The 19,301-nt window shown below is 38.2% G+C and overlaps 1 protein-coding gene across 1 annotated transcript in view; it reads left to right on the plus strand.

Annotated features, from left to right (window-relative positions):
* Positions 1 to 19,074, plus strand: part of IKZF5 (IKAROS family zinc finger 5) — a 20,890-nt gene extending 1,816 nt beyond the window's left edge. The window contains exons 2-5 of the mRNA XM_012807801.2: positions 624 to 772; positions 12,931 to 13,096; positions 16,026 to 16,208; positions 17,663 to 19,074. Of these exons, the coding sequence (XP_012663255.1) occupies positions 12,964 to 13,096; positions 16,026 to 16,208; positions 17,663 to 18,606 (1,260 nt within the window). The 5' untranslated portion in view covers positions 624 to 772; positions 12,931 to 12,963 and the 3' untranslated portion in view covers positions 18,607 to 19,074. The remainder of the gene's footprint in view (positions 1 to 623; positions 773 to 12,930; positions 13,097 to 16,025; positions 16,209 to 17,662) is intronic.
* The last annotated feature ends 227 nt before the right edge of the window (positions 19,075 to 19,301 follow it).

Here is a 19,301-nt window from a genome sequence, read left to right on the forward strand (position 1 = left end):
TAGTCCCAGCCACTTGGGAGACTGAGGCAAGAGAATCACTTAAGCCCAAGAGTTTGAGGTTGCTGTGAGCTCTGACACCATAGTCCCAGGGCGATAGCTTGAGACTCTGTCTCAGAAAAAAAGGAAAAAAGTCCACTGGTGAAGTAAAAGTCATACCTTTGGTGACTTTGCTGAAGTGAAAAACTATTGCTTTGTTCTTTGATTACATCAGCTTGGTTTTCTTTTCAGTTAATGGTTAATAAGACTGGCACAAGGCTCCATGCCCATAGCTTAGTGGTTAGGGTGCTAGCCATATACACTGGAGCTGGCAGATTCGAACCCTGCCCTGGCCTGCTAAACAACAATGACAACTACCCCCCTCTCCCCCCAAAAAATAGCTGGGTGTTGGGCTGGGTGCCTGTAGTCTCAGCTACTTGGGAGGCTGAGGCAAGAGAATCGCCTAAGCCCAAGAGTTTGAGTTGCTGTGAGCTGTGATGCCATAGCACTCTACTGAGGGCGACATAGTGAGACTCTGTCTCAAAAAAAAAAAAAAAAAGACTGGCATAAGTTATTAGTTTATTACACCTGTAGATGCTAATTAAGTGTTTGACTTAAAGGTTTTTGTGTTGTGCTTTTCTTTGCAGACCTCTGTATGGCTTTTCAATTTTAGTTGAAATTGCCTCCATGGCCTTTTGGAGTCCCTTGGTGTGTCTCCAGAGTAAATTTCAATTACTCTACATTTCATCAATGTTGGAGTGGCAGGAAAAAGGAGGAACTGATTTGAGGTGAAAAGGTTAGATTGTACAACTTCTCTTTTGTATTTCTTCCAACATGGTTTTATTTGTATTGTAATTTTATGTTATATTTTCTGATTTTGTTAAAGCCTTCTAATGTCCCTTTTTGCTTTCAAAGAGTTTTTTGACAGTTCTGAAATCAGGAATTGTATTCTTTTTGAAGACCCATATTATTCTATATAATCCAAACCTCATTTGTGAGCCTTCTCTATTAATTTATGTTCTACAGCAGAGTATATCTTTCAGTGACCATAATTACTAGGCAGTAGAAGTAAACATATCATTTGAACTCTAATTACTCTAAGTGTGTAGACCTGCCTGACCCCCAAATTAAATTATGTAAGTTAGTTGCTAAGTGCTGTATTCTTCCCTAATTAGTCATCCTTAAAATCTTCTCAGATAATACTAGATAAATGAAATATATCCTCTCGTTCCCTAATTGTGTTCTCAAAATTCTCCCATATTTTAGAAAAAAAGACTTTGGAGAAGATGGGTTAAAGAGCCTCTCCTCCGGTTCTTTCTTGCATTACTTCTGTTTCACAGTTATGGTTGGCTTCTAATTTTCATCCTAATTTCTCTGTTTTAAATTATTAGTTCTTGGTTAAGAGGTTCTTGGTGTGCATGCCTGTTTATACATATATAGAGTGTGTGTTTGTATACTCTTGTATTGATTGGCAACTTCCCATTTATAATACAAGACAAAAGAAGAAAGATCAGAAGATTTCATGCAAAATAAATCCTTTATCAGAAGCAAAAGAAGGTTGGAGAATAGCTTAAATTACCTGCTTGGAGGTAAAGAGGTTTTCATGTTCTTTTAGGATATCAAATCTTTATTTTTGGATACCTCTTTTTCCTCTACTGCCTTGGAAAGTCTTTGTTGTTTTGTAAAAGCATTATTTTCGAGTTTAGAATGGATAATTTTAGGGGTAGCTATTGGCATAAAAATATTTTAGATCTACTCTAGCCAGTTTTTATATAGACATACACCAAGACCTCATGGAATTCCTTACTGAACTCAATTTATCTTAATCAGGTAGTCACAGGAAGTACTCAGGAATTTTGCTATATCATAATGATAATCATAAGGTTTGAGAATGTTCTTCCCTTTGGTTATTATGCTTAGAGATCTGTCTTAGTTCAGGCTGCTGTAACAAGTTATTATAGGTTGTGGTTTAAACATTTATCTCATATAGTTCTAGAGGCTTGGAAGTCTTAAGGTCAAGTTGCCAGCAAATCAGGTATCTGGTAAGGGCCCACTTACTGGTTGTATTTTCACGTGGCAGGCAGTTCTTTTCTTATAAGGGCAGTAAGCCCATTCAGAGGATTCCACCTTCATGGCCTAATTACCTCCAAAGGCCCCATTTCCAAATATATCCCATTTGGGGTCAGAATTTCAACATAAGAATTTAGGGGGACACAAACATTCAAAGCATGGCAGTATCAGCTAGGAGAAAGAGTTCTGGGTTGGAATAATCTGTAATAGTATTAGAGAATAAATAAATTTCTTCTTCAGTTGACAGGATTTTATACATCAAAATTTTGTGTAAAGTAACTTTGGGCTAATAAGCCCCAAGATGTTGAGTTTGTGGCCAGTAGGGAAGATACCAATGAAGAAAATTATAGGTTGCTAATTTCCTAAAGTATATATTTGTTGCAGACATTTTTAATCAGTGCTTTAGAGACATCTCCAGATAGCAGTTAATTTGTAGAGTTCTTAGATTAAACTATCAGCCGTGAGACTGATGATTATTATTTTTTAAATACAGGAAAATGGCTTGGATAGAATCCTCTATTTTTTTTCTATGAAAAGGAAGTCTTTCATATTTTCAGAATTATTATTTTTCCATTTATTGTGCTTAGAAATATTTATTAGAAGTAGAGAAAGCTGGATTTTGAGTCAAGACTCCACTTAGCTTTAGGTACCTTTCTTGTGGGTCTGTTTCACCAACTAAAAGTCTGTAAGGGCCTGTCATGCTACTTGCATATGGATATATGTGACATAGGTGACACAGGTCAAGTGGGCACAAATATGCTTAGGGATGGAAATGATTCTTTTAATCACAATAGGATCTTTAAGGTTCTATACCATATTAATATATTTAAAATTCTAATTTAAGAATAATTTTCCTCCACGTTTAAAATGTTATGTTCCCTTATTTCATTGGTGTCCTTTTTTTTTTTTAAGTCCGTCATGCATGATGATTGAAAAGCAGCATACAATTTATGGCAGGGAACACAGTGAAATTTATAATGTGACAATGTGATAATAGCCACAACTGTCAAAATATGCCAGCCATCCTCTGTAATTAGGCTCATTTGTGTTCTTAAACTTGAGATCTTGAGATGCCTGTATAAAATATCATTTTCTTCTGCTTGCTTACTGGCAGTCTTGTGTGTTGTTACTGCATTGTCACATGTACTGTAGCAGTGTTATGCTTCTTAATCAAGATTTGGTAACATTTATCTTGCTTATTGAAGCCTATGAAAGTATGTTCAGACATTTTCTACTGGAAATGTTAACCAGTTTTCACATTTCATTATTTAAAAAATAATTTCCCAAATCTTTTCTTATTCTTGATGATCTTTTTCACTGGAGCTGGCTAGCTTACATTTTCCAACTGAAGGACAAAATTTAAAGGACAAATAATCAGCAGAATAAATGATAGCTACAAAACATAGTAATGTAACAAATAGGAAACAGAGAACCAGTTCAAGTAAACACAGTAAGATGGGGGAAAAATAACTCCAACAAACTTGTTCAAAAGCCAGCAGTAGTGGCGGAGCATGGTGATTCTTGACTATAATCCTAGCACTTTGGGAGGCTATGGTGGGAACATTGCTTGAGGCCAAGACTTTAAGACCAGCCTGAGCAACATGGTGAGACCCCCATCTCCATAAAAAATTTAGCTGCCTGTGGTGGCGCATACCTGTAGTCCTAGTGACTCATCTTGGCTAAAGCAAGAGGATTGCTCTGGCCCAGGAGTTCAAGATTGACGTGAGCTCTGACTGTGCCATTACACTCCAGCCTGGCGGCAGAGCAAGACTCTGTCTTTTGGGGAAAACAACAACAACAGTAACTTATAAGACTAGAAAGTTGAGCCAGCCTAAAGTAAATGATTTAAAGAGGTGGCCTAAAAGCAAAATAAGGAGATAAGTTTGTGAAATTACAAACTGATTTGGGAGATTGCAAATTGGGATAGATGAATTACCACCTTTGTTTCACTGTAACTAACGGACAAAAAGATACTCAGTATATTCTCCAACCAATTTGATTAATAGAAATGGTGGGGGGGAAGAAAAGCTTCTGTTTTTATATCTTTTGCTTAGGTTTTTATGGGACTAAGTGATTTTTTTTCCTTGGTAATTTGAGTTCTTTGTAGATTCTGGCCCGTTATTGGATATATAACATGCAGATACTTTATCCCTTCCTGTAGGTTGTTTGTTCATTTTATTGATTCCTTCCTTGGCTGTGTTCAAACTTGTACATTTAATCAATTTTTTAAAATTAAATCATAACTGTGTACATTGATGCATTTATGGGGTTCAGTATACTGATTTGATATACAATGTGAAGTGCTTACATTGAACTAAGTAACACATTTATCACAATTATACTCTTTTCTTAATAGTTTTGAAATGTACCATTCATTGCATCATGCACATTAGGTGAGATCCCCCCAAATACTTTCCCTCCTCCCCCTCTTCTCGTCTACTTTCTGGACTATAGTTATGTTTTACTATTCATATGAATGTGTAGGTGATTATATGTTGATTTCATAGTAGTATTGAATACTTTGGATACTTTTTTTCCCCATTCTTGAGATACTTTACTAAGAAGAGTATGTTCCAGCTCCATACAGGGAAACATAAAAGATGTAAAGTCTCCATCTTTTTATAGCTGCATAGTATTCCATGGTGTACATATACCACAATATGTTAATCCATTCATGGGTTGATGGGCACTTGGGCTGTTTCCATGTCTTGGCTATTATGAATTGGGCTGCAGTAAACATTCTGGTGCAAATGTCTTTGTTGTAAAATGATTTTTATCATCTGGGTATATACCTAGTAGAGGAATTGCAGTATTGAATGGTAGGTCTACTTTTATAGTTCCTTGAGTCTTCTCCAAACTTCTTTCCAAAAAGGTCATATTAGCTTACCTTCTCACCAGCAGTGTAGAAGTGTTCCCTTCTATCGCATCCACACCAACATCTGTAGTTTTAGGATTTTATGATGTGGGTTAATCTTACCAGAGTTAGATGATATCTCAAAGTGGTTCTAATTTGCATTTCTCTGATGATTTAGGATGATAAGTACTTTTTCATGTGTTTGTAGGCCATGCGCCTGTCTTCATTAGAGAAGCTTCTGTTCAAGTCTCTTGTTAACATAGAAATGGGGTTATTTGGGGCAGCACTTATGGCTCAAGGAGTAGGGCGCCGGCCCCATATACCAGGAGTGGCAGGTTCAAGCCCAGCCCTGGCCAAAACTGCAAAAAAAAAAAAAAAAAAAAGAGAGAGAAATGGGGTTATTTGTTTTTTTCTTATTGATTAGTTTGAGTTCTCTGTGGATTCTAGTTATCAGTCCTTTGTTGGAAGCATAACCTGCAAAAATCTTCGCTCATTCTGAAGGTTGTCTGTTTGCTTTACTTACTGTGCTTTTGGTTATGCAAAAGCTTTTTAGTTTGATCAGATCCCAGTAATGTATTTTTGGTGTTGCTTCAATTGCCAGGGGGGTCCTCCTCATAAAATATTCTCCCAGGCTGATTTCTTCAAGTGTTTTCCCTGTACTCTCTTCTAGTATTTTTATAGTTTCATGTCTTAAGTTTAAATCTTTTATCCAGTGAGAATCAGTTTTTATTAATGGTGAAAGGTGGGGGTCCAGTTTCAGTCTTCTGCAGGTTGCCAGCTGGTTCATCCAGCACCATTTGTTAAATATGGAGTCTTTCCCTCGCTGAGTGTTTTTGATAGGTTTGTCAAAGATCAAATGATGATAAGTAGCTGGGTTCATCTCTTGGTTCTCTATTCTGTTCCATAAATCTACCTCTCTGTTTTTGTGCCAGTACTATGCTGTTTTTTTGTGGGGTCTTTTTTTTTTTCAGTTTTTTTGGCTGGGGCTGGGTTTGAACCCACCACCTCTAGCATATGGGGCCGGTGCCCTACTCCTTTGAGCCACAGGCGACGCCCAGTACCATGCTGTTTTGATCACTATAGATTTATAGTATAGCCTGAAGTCTGGTAATGTGATACCTCCTGATTTGTTTTTACTTCTGAGTAATGTGTTTGCTATTCGAGGTTTTTTCTGATTCCGTATAAAATGAGGCACTATTTTTTCAAGCTCTTTAAAGTATGACAATGGTGCTTTAATAGGGATTGCATTAAATCTGTAGATTGCTTTGGGTAGTATGGACATTTTAACAATGTTGGTTGTTCCCAGCCATGAGCATGGTATATTTTTCCATTTGTTAACATCTCTGGCTGTTTCTTTTTTCAGTTTCATAGTTATCTTTATAGAGATCTTTCACGTCCTTTGTTAGATAAATTCCCAGATATTTCATCTTCTTTGGCACGACTGTAAAAGGAATAGAGTCCTTGACTATATTTTCAGCTTGACTATTGCTGGCATATATAAAAGTTACTGATCTGTAAGTATTGATTTTGTATCCTGAGATGCTGCTGTATTCCTTGATCACTTCTAAGAGCTTTGAAGTTGAGTCCCTGGGATTTTCCAGGTATAGGATCATATTATCAGTGAAGAGTGAGAGTTTGATCTCCTCTGACCCTCTTTGGATACACTTGATCGCTTTTTCTTGCCTGATTGTGATGGCTAAGACTTCCGTTACTATGTTGAATAGCAGTGGAGACAGTGGACATCCTTGCCTCATTCCTGATCGGAGCGGAAATGTTTTTAATTTTACACCATTCAATATGATATTGGCTGTGGGTTTGCTGTAGATGGCCTCTATCAGTTTAAGAAATCTCCCTTCTATGCCTATTTTCTTAAGTGTTCTGATCATAAAAGGATGCTGGATATTATCAAAAGCTTTTTCTGCATCAATTGAGAGAATCATATGGTCTTTTTTATTTTATTGATGTGATGCATTATATTTATAGATTTGTGTATGTTGAACCAACCCTGTAACCCTGGAATAAAACCAACTTGATCATGGTGTATATATTTTTTGATGTGTTGTTGAATTCTGTTTGCTAAGATCTTATTGAATATTTTTGCATCGATATTCATTAATGATATTGGTCTATAATTTTCTTTCTTTGTTGGATCCTTTCCTGGTTTGGGGATCAGGGTGATATTTGCTTCATAGAAAGTGTTGGGAAGTATTCCTTCTTTTTCTATGCCTTGGAAAAGGTTGTGTAATATAGGTACTAGTTCCTCTTGAAAGGTTTGAGAGCCTGCTATGGGTTTCCTGCTTGGAGAAGAGTCTCCCATCCTCTAGTTCAGTGGTTCTCCACCTTCTTAATGCTGTGATCCTTTGATACATTTCCTGTGGGTCACAACCCACAGGTTGAGAACTATTGCTCTAGTTGATAGGTTTTGTACCTGTAATTTGTTTTCTTGAATGCTCTTCTTTGGAGTTACAGCTTGCCGAACTTCTTTCTTGGCTGAGCTCCTCACCTTCGGCTTCATAGAGTCTGATTCTGTCCAGTTTTTCTTCCTGTGGTCAGGAGCCTCTGCCAAGGGTTGCTACCAGTTGGCCATCTTCCCAGAATCCTCTAATGCCAATTTAATCAATTTTTGTTACTGCTGTGGTCTTCTTCATAAATTCTTTACCTAGGCCAATAAATAGAAGAGTGTTTCCAGTATTTTCTTCTCGAATTCTTATAGCTTTATGCCTTCAGTTGTACTCTGTTGTCCATTTTGAATTAATTTTTGTGAGTGGTGAGAGGTAAGGATCCTGTTTCAATCTTCTACATTTGTCTATCCAGTTTTCTCAATACCACTTATTGAACAGGGATTCTCTTTCACAGTGTATGTTATTATCTGCTTTGTCAAAGATCAGATGGCAACATGAGGATGGTTTTATATCTGGGTTCTCTGTTCTTATTCATGGATTTATGTCTCCACATTTTTGTGCCAGCACCATGCTGTTTTGGTTACGATAGCCTTGCAGTACTATGTACAGCTTTAAGTCTGGGAAAGTGATGTCTCTCAGTCCTTTTTGTTTGAGGTTGATTTGGCTATTTGTGCTCTTTTCTGGTTCCATTTGAAGTACAGAATTATTTTTTCTAGATCTATAAAAACTGATGTTGGCATTGAATCTGTAAATCACTTTGGGTAGTATAAGTATTTTATCACTTTCCAATCTCATTTTTCTGCTACTCACATACTCCCCAGTTCTTAATTTATTTTGGGCAGGCCATTTTCCTACAAACACAACTGCATGAATATAACACACAATCACCTGTTCACATCAAAACATTGGCTTGCTGAGAAACACAATATAACTTGTGCTGTCTGTTGGCTAGAGGAAAACACATCAGACAGGCTCCGACAGCAGAGTGGGCTAAAAAATGCAACAAAAATCATGTTGGATGTCTTCAGACATTAAAGTGGAACAGGAAAATCATTATGTTGCAAGAGGTCCGACATAGGGGTCAGAAAGAGTTAACAATGTTGATTCTGCTGATCTATGAGTATGATATGTTTTTTCCTTGTTTGCATCCTCTGTGATGTCCTTCCTCAGTGATTCCTAGTTCTCCTTGTAGAGGTCTTTCACCTCCTTTTAAAATATATTCCTAGGTATTTTATTTTCTTTGTTGCTATTGTGGAAGGTATTGAATCTTTGATTTGATTCTCAGCTTGACTTTTGTTGGTGTATAGAAATGCTACTGATTTGTGTACATTGATTTTGTAACATGACACTTTGCTGAATTTATTTATCAATTCCCGGAGAATCTTGGGAGTTTTCTAGATAGAAGATCATATCATCAGCAGAGAGCAATAGTTTGATCTTTTCTTTCCCCATTTTGATACCCTTGATTTCCTTCTCTCATCTGATTGCTCTGGCTAGGACTTCCAGCACTACATTGAAGGACAGTAGGTGACAGTAGGAAACCTCGTTTTCTAGTTCTAAGTGGGAAAGCTTTCAATTTTTCCCTCTTCAGTATGATGTTGGCTGTAGGTTTGTTGAATATGGCTTGAATAATTTTGAGGTATCTTCCATCTCTGTTTTATTAAGAGTTCTTGTTATAAAAGGATGATGCATTTTGCTGAATGCTTTTTCTGTGGCTATTGAGATGATCATATGGTCTTTGTTTTTGCTTCCGCTTACATGGTAAATCACATTTATGGATTTGCTTATGTTCAGCCATCCCTGGGATGGAGTCCAATTGCTCATGGTGGATTATTTTTTTGATGTGCTGCTGAATTTGGGTTGTTAGAATTTTATTGGAAATTTTTACATCTGTATTCATAAGAGATATTAGTATGTAGTTTTCTTCTTTTGTTGTGTCCTTCCCTGGCTTTAGTATCAGTGTGATACCATACCTTTGCGGAATGAGATGGGGAGGATTCCTTTGTAATGTTGTGAAATCATGAATGTAGTATGGGTACCAACTCTTCTTTGTAGATTAGGTAAAATTTGGCTTTGAAATCATCTGGTCTGGGATTTCTTTTTATCGGAAGATTTTTTATTGCTGTTTCACTGTCATTACTTGCCATTGGTCTGGTCAGGAGCTCCTGAAAGAGCTTAGGAGGTGTGTGTTTCCAAAAATTTGTCCATGTCCTTAATGTTTTCAAGTTTATGTACATGGAGATTTTTTTAGAGATTATATTTTGGATTTCTGTGGTATCAGTTACAGTATCTCCTTATCCATTTCCAATTAAGTTTATTAGGGTCCTTTTTTCTTTCTGGGTAATCTAGTGAAAGGTCTGTTAATTTCTTTTATTCTTTCCAAAGAACCATCTTTTTGTTTCATTAATCTTTGTGTGACTTTTTTGTTATCAGTTTTATTTAGTTATGCTCTAACTTTAGTTCTTTCTTTCTTCTGGTAGGTTTGGGATTGGATTGCTTTTTTCTAATTCCTGGAGATGATTCGTTAAATTGGTAGTTTGTGATCTTTCTGTCTTTTTTTTTTTTTGAGACAGAGTCTCACTATGTCACCCTTGTAGAGTACTGGCATCACAGTTCACAGCAACCTCAAACTCTTGGGCTTAAGTCATTCTCTTGCCTAATCCCACAGATTTTGATAACTTGTGTGTCCCCTTTGTCTTTTACTTGAAGGAATCATTTGATTTCCATCTTAATTTCCTCCTTAACCCAGTAATCATTGAGCAGCATGTTGTTTAATTGCCAAGACTTTGTGTAGAGTTATTTCTCTTGAAATTGCTTTCTAATTTTATTCTACTCTGGTCTGAGAAAATACAGAAAATGTTCCATGTGCTGATGAGAAGAACTACATATATTCAGTATTTTGGGGCTGAATGTTCTGTAAATGTCTGTTAGGCCCATTTGGTCCAGAGCTCCACTTAAGCCCAGTGTTTATTTTCTGCTTGGAGGGCCCCTCAGTGGGGTGTTGACATCCAGGCTAGTACAGTGCTACTGTTTATCATTTTGTTTATATCTAGTAGGGTTTTCCTTGTGAATCTCGGCACATCAGTGTTAGACCCATAAATATTTAGGATTGTTATGTCTTACTGAATTGCTCCCTTTACCATTATGTATACGATGACCATCTTTGTCTTTATTAACTACTGTTGATTTGAAGTCTGTGTTATCTGATAAGAGAATGGCTACACCAGCTTTCTTTCTTTTTTTTTTTTAGACAGTCTCATTGTGTCGCCCTTGGTGGAGTGCTGTGGCATCACAGCTCACAGCAACCTCCAACTCTTGGGCTTAAGCCATTTTCTTGCCTCAGCCTCTCAAGTAGCTGGGACTACAGGCACCCACCACAATGCCCTGCTATTTTTTGATTGTAGTTGTCATTGTTGTTTGGCAGGCCCCAGCTGGTTTTGAATCCACCAGCTCCCGTGTATGTGGCTGCATCCCTAGCTGCTGAGTTATAGGTGCCTAGCCAACACACCAACTTTCTTTTGGTTTGCATTTGCATGGGATATTGTTTTCACAATAGTCCCTTCACATTGAGTCTGAATTAGTCCTTGTGGGTTAGGTATGTTCCTTGAAATCTTCAGATACTTAATTTGTATTCTTTTTATCTACTCAGCCTGACTGTGTCTCTTGAATGGGGAATTGAAGCCATTCACATTTACTGAAAGAATTGGTAAGTGGATGGATTTCTGTTTATCCTGTTGAGTAGAACCTTACTGCTTTTACTTCTTGAGACATTATGGTACATGTATCTGTGCTCTGAGCTTTAGCTTTTGGGTGATTTTACACTATGTTCATCTGTGTATAGTGCAGATCTGAGTACTTCCTGCAGGGCAGGTCTGATCTTGGCAAATTCCATTAGTGTTTGCTTGTCTGAGAAAATCTTTATTTCTCCCTCACATAAGAAACTTAGTCTTACAGGATACAAGATTCTAGGTTGACCATTATTCTGTTTGAGAAGATTCTTAGTCTTCTCAAATGATCTCTTCTGGATTGAAAGTCTCAGTTGAGAAGTCTGCAGTTAGTCTGATGGGTTTTCCTTTATAAGTTAGCTAATATTTTTGTCTTACAGCTCATAGGAGTTCCTCCTTTGTGTTAACTCTGGCCAGTTTGATGACTGTGTGTTAATGGTGATTGTCTCATTGTGATGAATCTCCCAGGAGTCTTCTGAGCTTCTTGTACGTGTACCTGGATATCTAAATTTCTTGCTAGACCAGGGAATTTTTCCTTCCTTATTCCCTCACATAGGTTTTCCAACACTTATTGTATATTTTTTTCACCCTTATCAAGAATGCCTGTGATTCTTACGTTATGCTGTATTTCCTGGAGGCTTTGTTCCTCTTATTTTTCTGTCCTTTGTCTTTGACTGGCATGGTTAATTCAAAGGTGTTGTCTTCAAGCTCTGAGATTCTTCTGCTTGATACAGCTTGTATCACTGTTTTTTTTTTTATTTCCTTGAATGAATTTTTTATTTCCAGAAAGTTCTGTTTGATTTTTTAAAAATATTCTGTTTTCTTCAGTCAATTTTTCATCATTTGTTGTTTTTATGGTTTCTTTGTATTGGGTTTCAATTTTCTCTTATATTTTGTTGCACTTCCTTATACTGTATTTTGCTGTGTATAATGTATACTTTTTTTGCCCACGTTTTTAAAGGAGAAATAAGGATGTGCATTACATAAGTAGTATGGCTAGGGTACACAGAGGCCAGTGGGCCTCCAAGGCCACTACACCCTCCCCTCTGGGCCCACCCATGGCCCCTGACGGTAGGTAATGGGCAGTAAGGGATCCTAGGAACCAAGGGAAGGGACAGCGTTCACAGAGCGGGCAGCTGTGACAGGGCCGTGCATGGGCCATGCACATCTACCAGAGGAGCTTTAGTCTGTTCTTGTAAAGGTTTACTGAAATACAGCCCCACCCATTTGTTTACATATTGTCTATGGCTGCCTGTAGTTATAGTGACAGAGCTAAGTAATTGCAGCAGGAATGGGATGGCCTACAAGGCCTAAAATATTATCTAGCCCTTCACTAAATTTTCCCACCCACTGTTCTAGACCACATATTTTGAGACGACTCCTGCATGTGAACACTATGCTCTAATTAAGATCCTCTGATGACTACAGATGCCTGTTTCTAAAATACTCAGGTTATTTGTATTAGGCATATTTCGAGTGCTCAGTGGCTACCTGTGGCTTGTCGCAGCTGTATTGGACAGCATAGATATGCAACTTGTCCATCATCTAGAAAACTCTTCTCAGGTAGCCCTGATTGAGCAGCTGGTTCTTTCTTGACTCTCTCTGCTCATGTGCCCATTTCTTTTATTTGAACTTCTTTTCTCTTTTTTTCTGTCTTTGTAGTTTCTATCCTCTAATGATTAAGTTTGAATCTCAGTTTAAATTAAATATACTGATCCCCCCCCCCATTTTATGTATGTCTTCTCTAGTTCACCAGAAAGATTATATAGTATTTACAGGCAGACACTGTGTTTTCTGTTCTTTTACAGTGTCTTACACAAAATGTTTTTGTCTCTTGTAATATTTACTATGTTTTGGATCTCCCCAAATAGTTTAAAATTGTTCCAGTTTTTTTTTCCTCTAGGTATAACGAACTGTAAACTTTAAAAAAGCAAAGATGGGTGAAAAGAAACCAGAGCCTTTGGACTTCGTGAAAGATTTTCAGGAATACCTGACTCAGCAGACCCATCATGTGAACATGATTTCTGGATCAGTTAGTGGGGACAAAGAAGCAGAGGCTCTTCAGGGAGGTAGACTCATTTTAATACTATTAAATTATCCAGTTTTTATAAATATATTAATGCTTATGTGTAGTTACCCATATTATGAAAACACTGCTGACTAGAGTGAATCATTCTGGTTTTTTTCCTAGAAAGATAATGGGGCATTATTTTCCTTCTTTAAAGATAATCAGACTTCTGCTAAGGGATAGTGCTTAATGTGGTGTAGACAAGCACCGTGGTCTTATTGGAAGGTTATAGACTGTAAATAGCCTTCCTGGGTCCTATAGGTTCTATGAGCTAACAATAGGCATGTGACACTTAAAGGGGATCAAAACATTAGCTTCTCCATAGAGACAGTTTGGCCACCAGGAAATCTGGATTAGGCATGAGACCAAAGTAGGGGTTGTGGTTTCTTCCCTGTTAAAATGAAGACAGGGCTAACCATATTTGCCCATCGAAGAAAACAAACTAGGGCTGGGTGCCGTGGCTCACAACTGTAATCATAGCACCTAGTAGGTCACGACGGGTGGATTGCTGGAGATTTGGAGTTTGAGACCAGCCTAAGCAAGAGCAAGACCCCATCTCTAAAAACTAGCCAGACCTTGTGGTGAGTGCTTGTAGTCTCAGCTACTCAGGAGGCTGAGACAATAGGATCACTTGAGCCCAGGAGTTGGAGGTTGCTGTGAGCTATGATACCATGGCACTCTTGCCAGGTGTCAGACAGAGACTCTTGTCTCAAAGAAAAAAAAAAAAAGGAAAACAAAACAAGAAGACAACTAGAATAGAGAAAGCAGTGACCTACTTGAGCCTGCTAGAGGTATATTTTGTCTAGTTTGCTTACAACACAAAAACTAGAATTTATTCCTAGCCTAGCTGAAGGGTCAGCAAACTAGCCTGTGGGTCCCATCTAAACTACTGCAGTGTTTATGTGGCCTGTAAGCTCACAATTTTTACATTTGGGCAGTACCTGTGGTTCAAAGGAGTAAGGCGCTGGCCCCATATGCCAGAGGTGGTGGGTTCAAACCCAACCCCAGCCAAAAACTGCAAAAAAAAAAAAAAAAAAAAAAAAATTTTACATTTAAAAATGGTTTCAAAAAGAGAATTACATCATGACACATGAAAGTTCTGTGCAGTTCAGACTTCAGTGTATAGACGTGCCGACATGCTCATTGGTTCCTTTGCTTTCTAGTTTTAGGTGTAGTCTTGCTTTGTTGCCCAGGTTAGAGTGCAGCGATATGATCACAGCTCACTGCTACCTTGCAGCCTCACACTCCTAGGTTCAGACAATCGTCCTGTCTCATCTTCTGGAGTAGCTGGGATTACAGGTGCCTGTCACCATGCCCAACCAATTTTTTCTGTTTTTTGTAAAGATGGAGTTTCCCTTTTGCTCAGGCTGGTCTTGAACTCCTGACCTCAAGTGATCCTTCCACTTAACCCTCCCAGTGTACTAGGATTACAGATGTGAGCCATCACATGCAGCCTATATATTTTCTATAGGTACTTTTGTGCTAAAACAGTGGAGTCTAGTAGTTGTGATAGTGACCCACAAAACCTAAACAGAAAGTTTGCTGACCCCTGACCCAGTCTAGCTAGGGACTGGCAGCAGGGACCAGGCATCCCTTGGGAGCTTCTTTGAAATGCAAAATACCAGACCCCACCTGAGACCTAGTCAGTTATAACCTGTGTTTTAGTAAGATCCCCAAGTAATTCATATAGATACAAAAATCTGAGAGTCAGGGCCGGGAATGGTGGCTTATCCTGTAATCTTAGCACTCTGGAAGGCCAAGGATTGCCTGAGCTCACGAATTTGATATCAACCTGAGGCGGAACAAGACCTCATCTCTAAAAATAGCTGGGCATTGTGGCAGGTACCTATAGTTCTAACTACTTAGGAGGCTGAGGCAAGAGAATTGCTTAAGTGCAAGAGTTTGAGGTTGCTGTGAGCTGTGACACCACAGCACTCTATTGCGGGTGACAAAGTGAAACTCTGTTTTAAATAAATAAAATAAAATTTGAGAGTCACTGGCTTAGGAAATCAGTGATAGAAAATGGAGAAACTGAGCCTCATCCTTCCAGTGCTATGGCCCTTTAGGTATCAGCCTTGTCCCACAGCAAAATCACTTGTCTTCTCCTGGTGGAGGAGGGGGAGGAAAGAGAGGAGCAGAGGCCTTGAGTTACACATGTCAGCACTGCTACTCCCCAGGGTAGAGTATAAGAACTTTCCCCATGAAGTTGGAGGAATAAAAATTTCCCTCCTAATGCTAGTGCACGGATTCCCAGACTAGATTTAAGAGACCAGGGTTGTAATCCCTGCCATTTGCTGCTTTTCCTGATTATGAGTAACACCTGTCCCTTTAGGTTTTTTGCACAAAGTAGTAGTTAGATTAAAAACTGCCAAACAAGCATCTTTTAGTTCTGAAATTCTTACAGTCCTAACATTCAGAAATATCAGAGATGATACTTTTCTTTATGTGGCCTAATAAGAATTCTAAGATCTTAAGTGCAGTCCAGACTCTAGAACATATGTCTAAACTGAGTGGGATGGTGGAAAACTTATTAATTGCTTTAGATTAAAGTAAACAGAGTTAGGGTTTTGGTGATGATTATGACCACGAGTTGTATCTGTAGGAACAGTGAGGGTGTTAGACACCTGTGTGTAACTGTGCCATCAGTCTTCAGTGAATTGTTTTCCTTCCTTGTCTCTTTGAAGACTGATAGAATTTATGTGTACATAACTGGAGATCCCTTTATAAAACTTTCTAAGAATATAATACAGAACGTACTATTGCTTTTGTATAAAATTAGCCTCAGTTCAGAAAGTCTGTTATAAAATGAATTTAACTTTTGTGGGAAGTGAACTGTCAATTTATGAAAGATTTTCAACCACTTAAGAGTAAAGTGCTAAATTGAGTTGATTCTGAGATGCATAATTTCTTTTGCTGTACTTTGTTTATAGCTGGAACAGATGGTGATCAAAATGGACTGGATCATCCATCTGTTGAAGTTTCTCTGGATGAAAACTCAGGAATGTTAGTAGACGGGTTTGAAAGGACATTTGATGGGAAACTCAAGTGTCGGTACTGCAACTATGCCAGCAAAGGAACAGCCCGGCTTATTGAACATATTAGAATCCACACAGGTAATGGAAGAAGGCTGGAGAAGGCATTTCTTTGGGGGCAAGAGTTAGGGGCCAAGGGGGCCAAATGGATCTGTTATATAAATAGTTCTTATAGTTCAACAGTGAAGGTTGATGTAAAGTTTGAATAAATGGAGAAATTATTCCATTTTTACCAAGCAACATCGTAACAACATGCAAACAGGTGAGAATTGAAACCCCTTGTGGAGCGTCTTCTTCTTAGTCAAATAATCTGTCCATCTGTCTGTTCTTTTGGTTGGGGAGGTTAATGCTGAAAGCAGTTATAGATGCTAAAATGTCTTCATCCTAACTAGTACATTCCAGTTGCAAAAATGGGGCAAAGTTTTCTATACGATTTGCAGATTCTATGGCTAATCCTAGGTCTCCCCATAGCTATCCCTTCTTCTGAGATGCCTTATTAATTACACCCTGCCTCTGCCCCAGACCAGGTCAGGTGTCCTTCCTGTGTCTTCCATGGCTTCCTGTGCTCTTTCATTGTATCACTGTGGTGACCCAAAAGCGATTTGAGGACAGGGATTATGATGAGACCATCTTTGTACCCCGAGTGCCTACTAGGGCATTTGGCACATACTTGTTAGATGAATGACTCCACATCTCAGATTTCAAATATTTTATGTATTTGGGCAGTTGTCAGTTAACATCATTAACTAGAATTGTTCCTTCTGGCATCTGGAGAGTAGGAAGATGGAGCAGCTTTGGTGATTTTGAAGGAAAACTTTGTATAATTTATACTTGGACTAGGAAGCTCATTTCGAATTTGAGCTTTCTGTCTCGTATAAGGACTTTTACAAAGCTTTTTTGTATATATTTTTTCCCCTTGAGAAAAGAGTATATATATGTGTGTATATAAATGTCTGTGTATAGATATGTACATGAACATATAACACTTTTATGAGAGATATTTTTCATAAAATCATTATGTAGTAACTATTACTAGGATATTGTCATCAGTTGTGCTATTTCTTCTTTCCCCATGCCAGATGAATGCTTAACAATTTTTTTTTTTTTTGGCCAGGGCTGGGTTTGAACCCACCACCTCCAGCGTATGGGGCTGGCACCCTACCTTTTTGAGCGACAGGCGCCGCCTGATAGTTAACAATTTTTTATACTATATTGCTTAGTAGAATATAAATGCGTATCTCAAATTGTTGCTGATGAGTTAAGCTTTACTCCAGTTTGTGGGTTTTTTTTTTTAGAGACTGAGTGTCATTTTGTCACCCTCCGTAGAGTGCTGTGGCATCACAGCTCACAGCAATCTCTAGTTCTTGGGCTTAGGCGATTCTCTTGCCTCAGCCTCCCAAGTAGCTGGGAGTACAAGTGCCCACCACAACGCCTGGCTGTTGTTCAGTTTCTTAAAATCCAAAGACTAGACCAACATGAAACTTTCCATACATGAACTGCTTTTATAGTTTCTCCCCATTTTTCTTTTGAAACAGGTGAGAAACCTCATAGATGTCACCTATGTCCATTTGCATCTGCTTACGAACGTCATCTGGAAGCACATATGCGTTCTCATACTGGAGAAAAACCATACAAATGTGAATTATGTTCCTTCCGCTGCAGTGATCGAAGTAACCTGTCCCATCATCGAAGGCGCAAGCATAAAATGGTACCAATTAAAGGCACTAGGTCTTCCTTAAGCAGCAAGAAAATGTGGGGGGTTTTACAGAAGAAAACAAGCAATCTGGGCTATAGCAGAAGAGCACTAATCAATCTAAGTCCACCTTCCATGGTGGTTCAGAAACCAGACTACCTTAATGATTTTACCCATGAGATCCCAAATATCCAGACTGACTCCTATGAAAGTATGGCGAAAACCACACCAACTGGTGGCCTTCCAAGGGACCCCCAAGAACTCATGGTTGACAACCCTTTGAATCAGCTCTCGACTCTAGCAGGACAGTTGTCCAGTTTGCCTCCTGAAAACCAAAACCCTGCATCCCCTGATGTAGTTCCCTGCCCTGATGAAAAGCCTTTCATGATTCAGCAGCCTTCTGCCCAAGCAGTAGTTTCAGCTGTGTCAGCAAGTATTCCCCAGACCTCATCTCCCACAAGCCCCGAACCTCGGCCATCACATAGTCAAAGGAACTATAGTCCAGTGGCAGGTCCGAGCAGCGAGCCAAGTGCCCACACGAGCACTCCTAGTATAGGAAATAGCCAGCCAAGCACTCCAGCCCCCGCCCTGCCGGTCCAGGACCCTCAGCTTCTGCACCACTGCCAACACTGTGATATGTACTTTGCAGACAATATCCTGTACACTATTCATATGGGGTGTCATGGGTATGAAAATCCTTTTCAGTGTAATATATGTGGATGCAAATGTAAAAACAAGTATGATTTTGCCTGTCATTTTGCAAGAGGGCAACATAACCAACATTGATTGAAAACAATCACATGATGTTTTACCTGATTTTGCCTTTTTGTATTTTGTGGTTTGATTTTTTTTTCCCCATCTCTAATTTAAGGTTTGTACACCTGAAAACCAAAATCCTGCATCCCCTGATGTAGTAGATCATATTTATAGAACATAAAAATTTGACAGTGGAAACAATTTTCCCATTTTTTTCATAAAAATCTGGTCATTTATGTATTAAAATTTTAGACATGTGTATCCCTTTCCTTTCATTTAGACATTTGAGCATTAGAGTGCAATCATAATCTTCCAGGTGTTCATTTAAATTTCTCACATTTATGGTCGATAAAACTTTAAGGCTTATCTATACTCTTAATATTTCAGTATATACATCGAGCTAGATGTAATTTCTGCCATATTTCAAAATGGTAGAATGAATTATTTTCTCTTACAACTTATTTCAGTGTTTAGTAGAGAATTGCCTTAAAAATTCGTCTTACCTGAAATACTGTTTAGTTTACATATCTGACGTTGAATTAGTAATTTCGTTTCAACTGACAATAGCTATTTCAGTTAATAATTTTTTTTTCCACAAGGGGAAATGTAAAATAGTTAATTCTTACAAAAATATGAAGTGAAAGTTCTAAAATAAAACTTAAGACTTTAAATTGAAAAGTGTGTTTAATGTTTAAAATACCCATTTATTTAATTTCTAGTTTAAA

The sequence above is a fragment of the Otolemur garnettii genome, unplaced genomic scaffold (assembly GCF_000181295.1).
Source record: "Otolemur garnettii isolate 467f Iridium unplaced genomic scaffold, OtoGar3 scaffold00075, whole genome shotgun sequence".
NCBI lineage: Eukaryota > Metazoa > Chordata > Mammalia > Primates > Galagidae > Otolemur > Otolemur garnettii.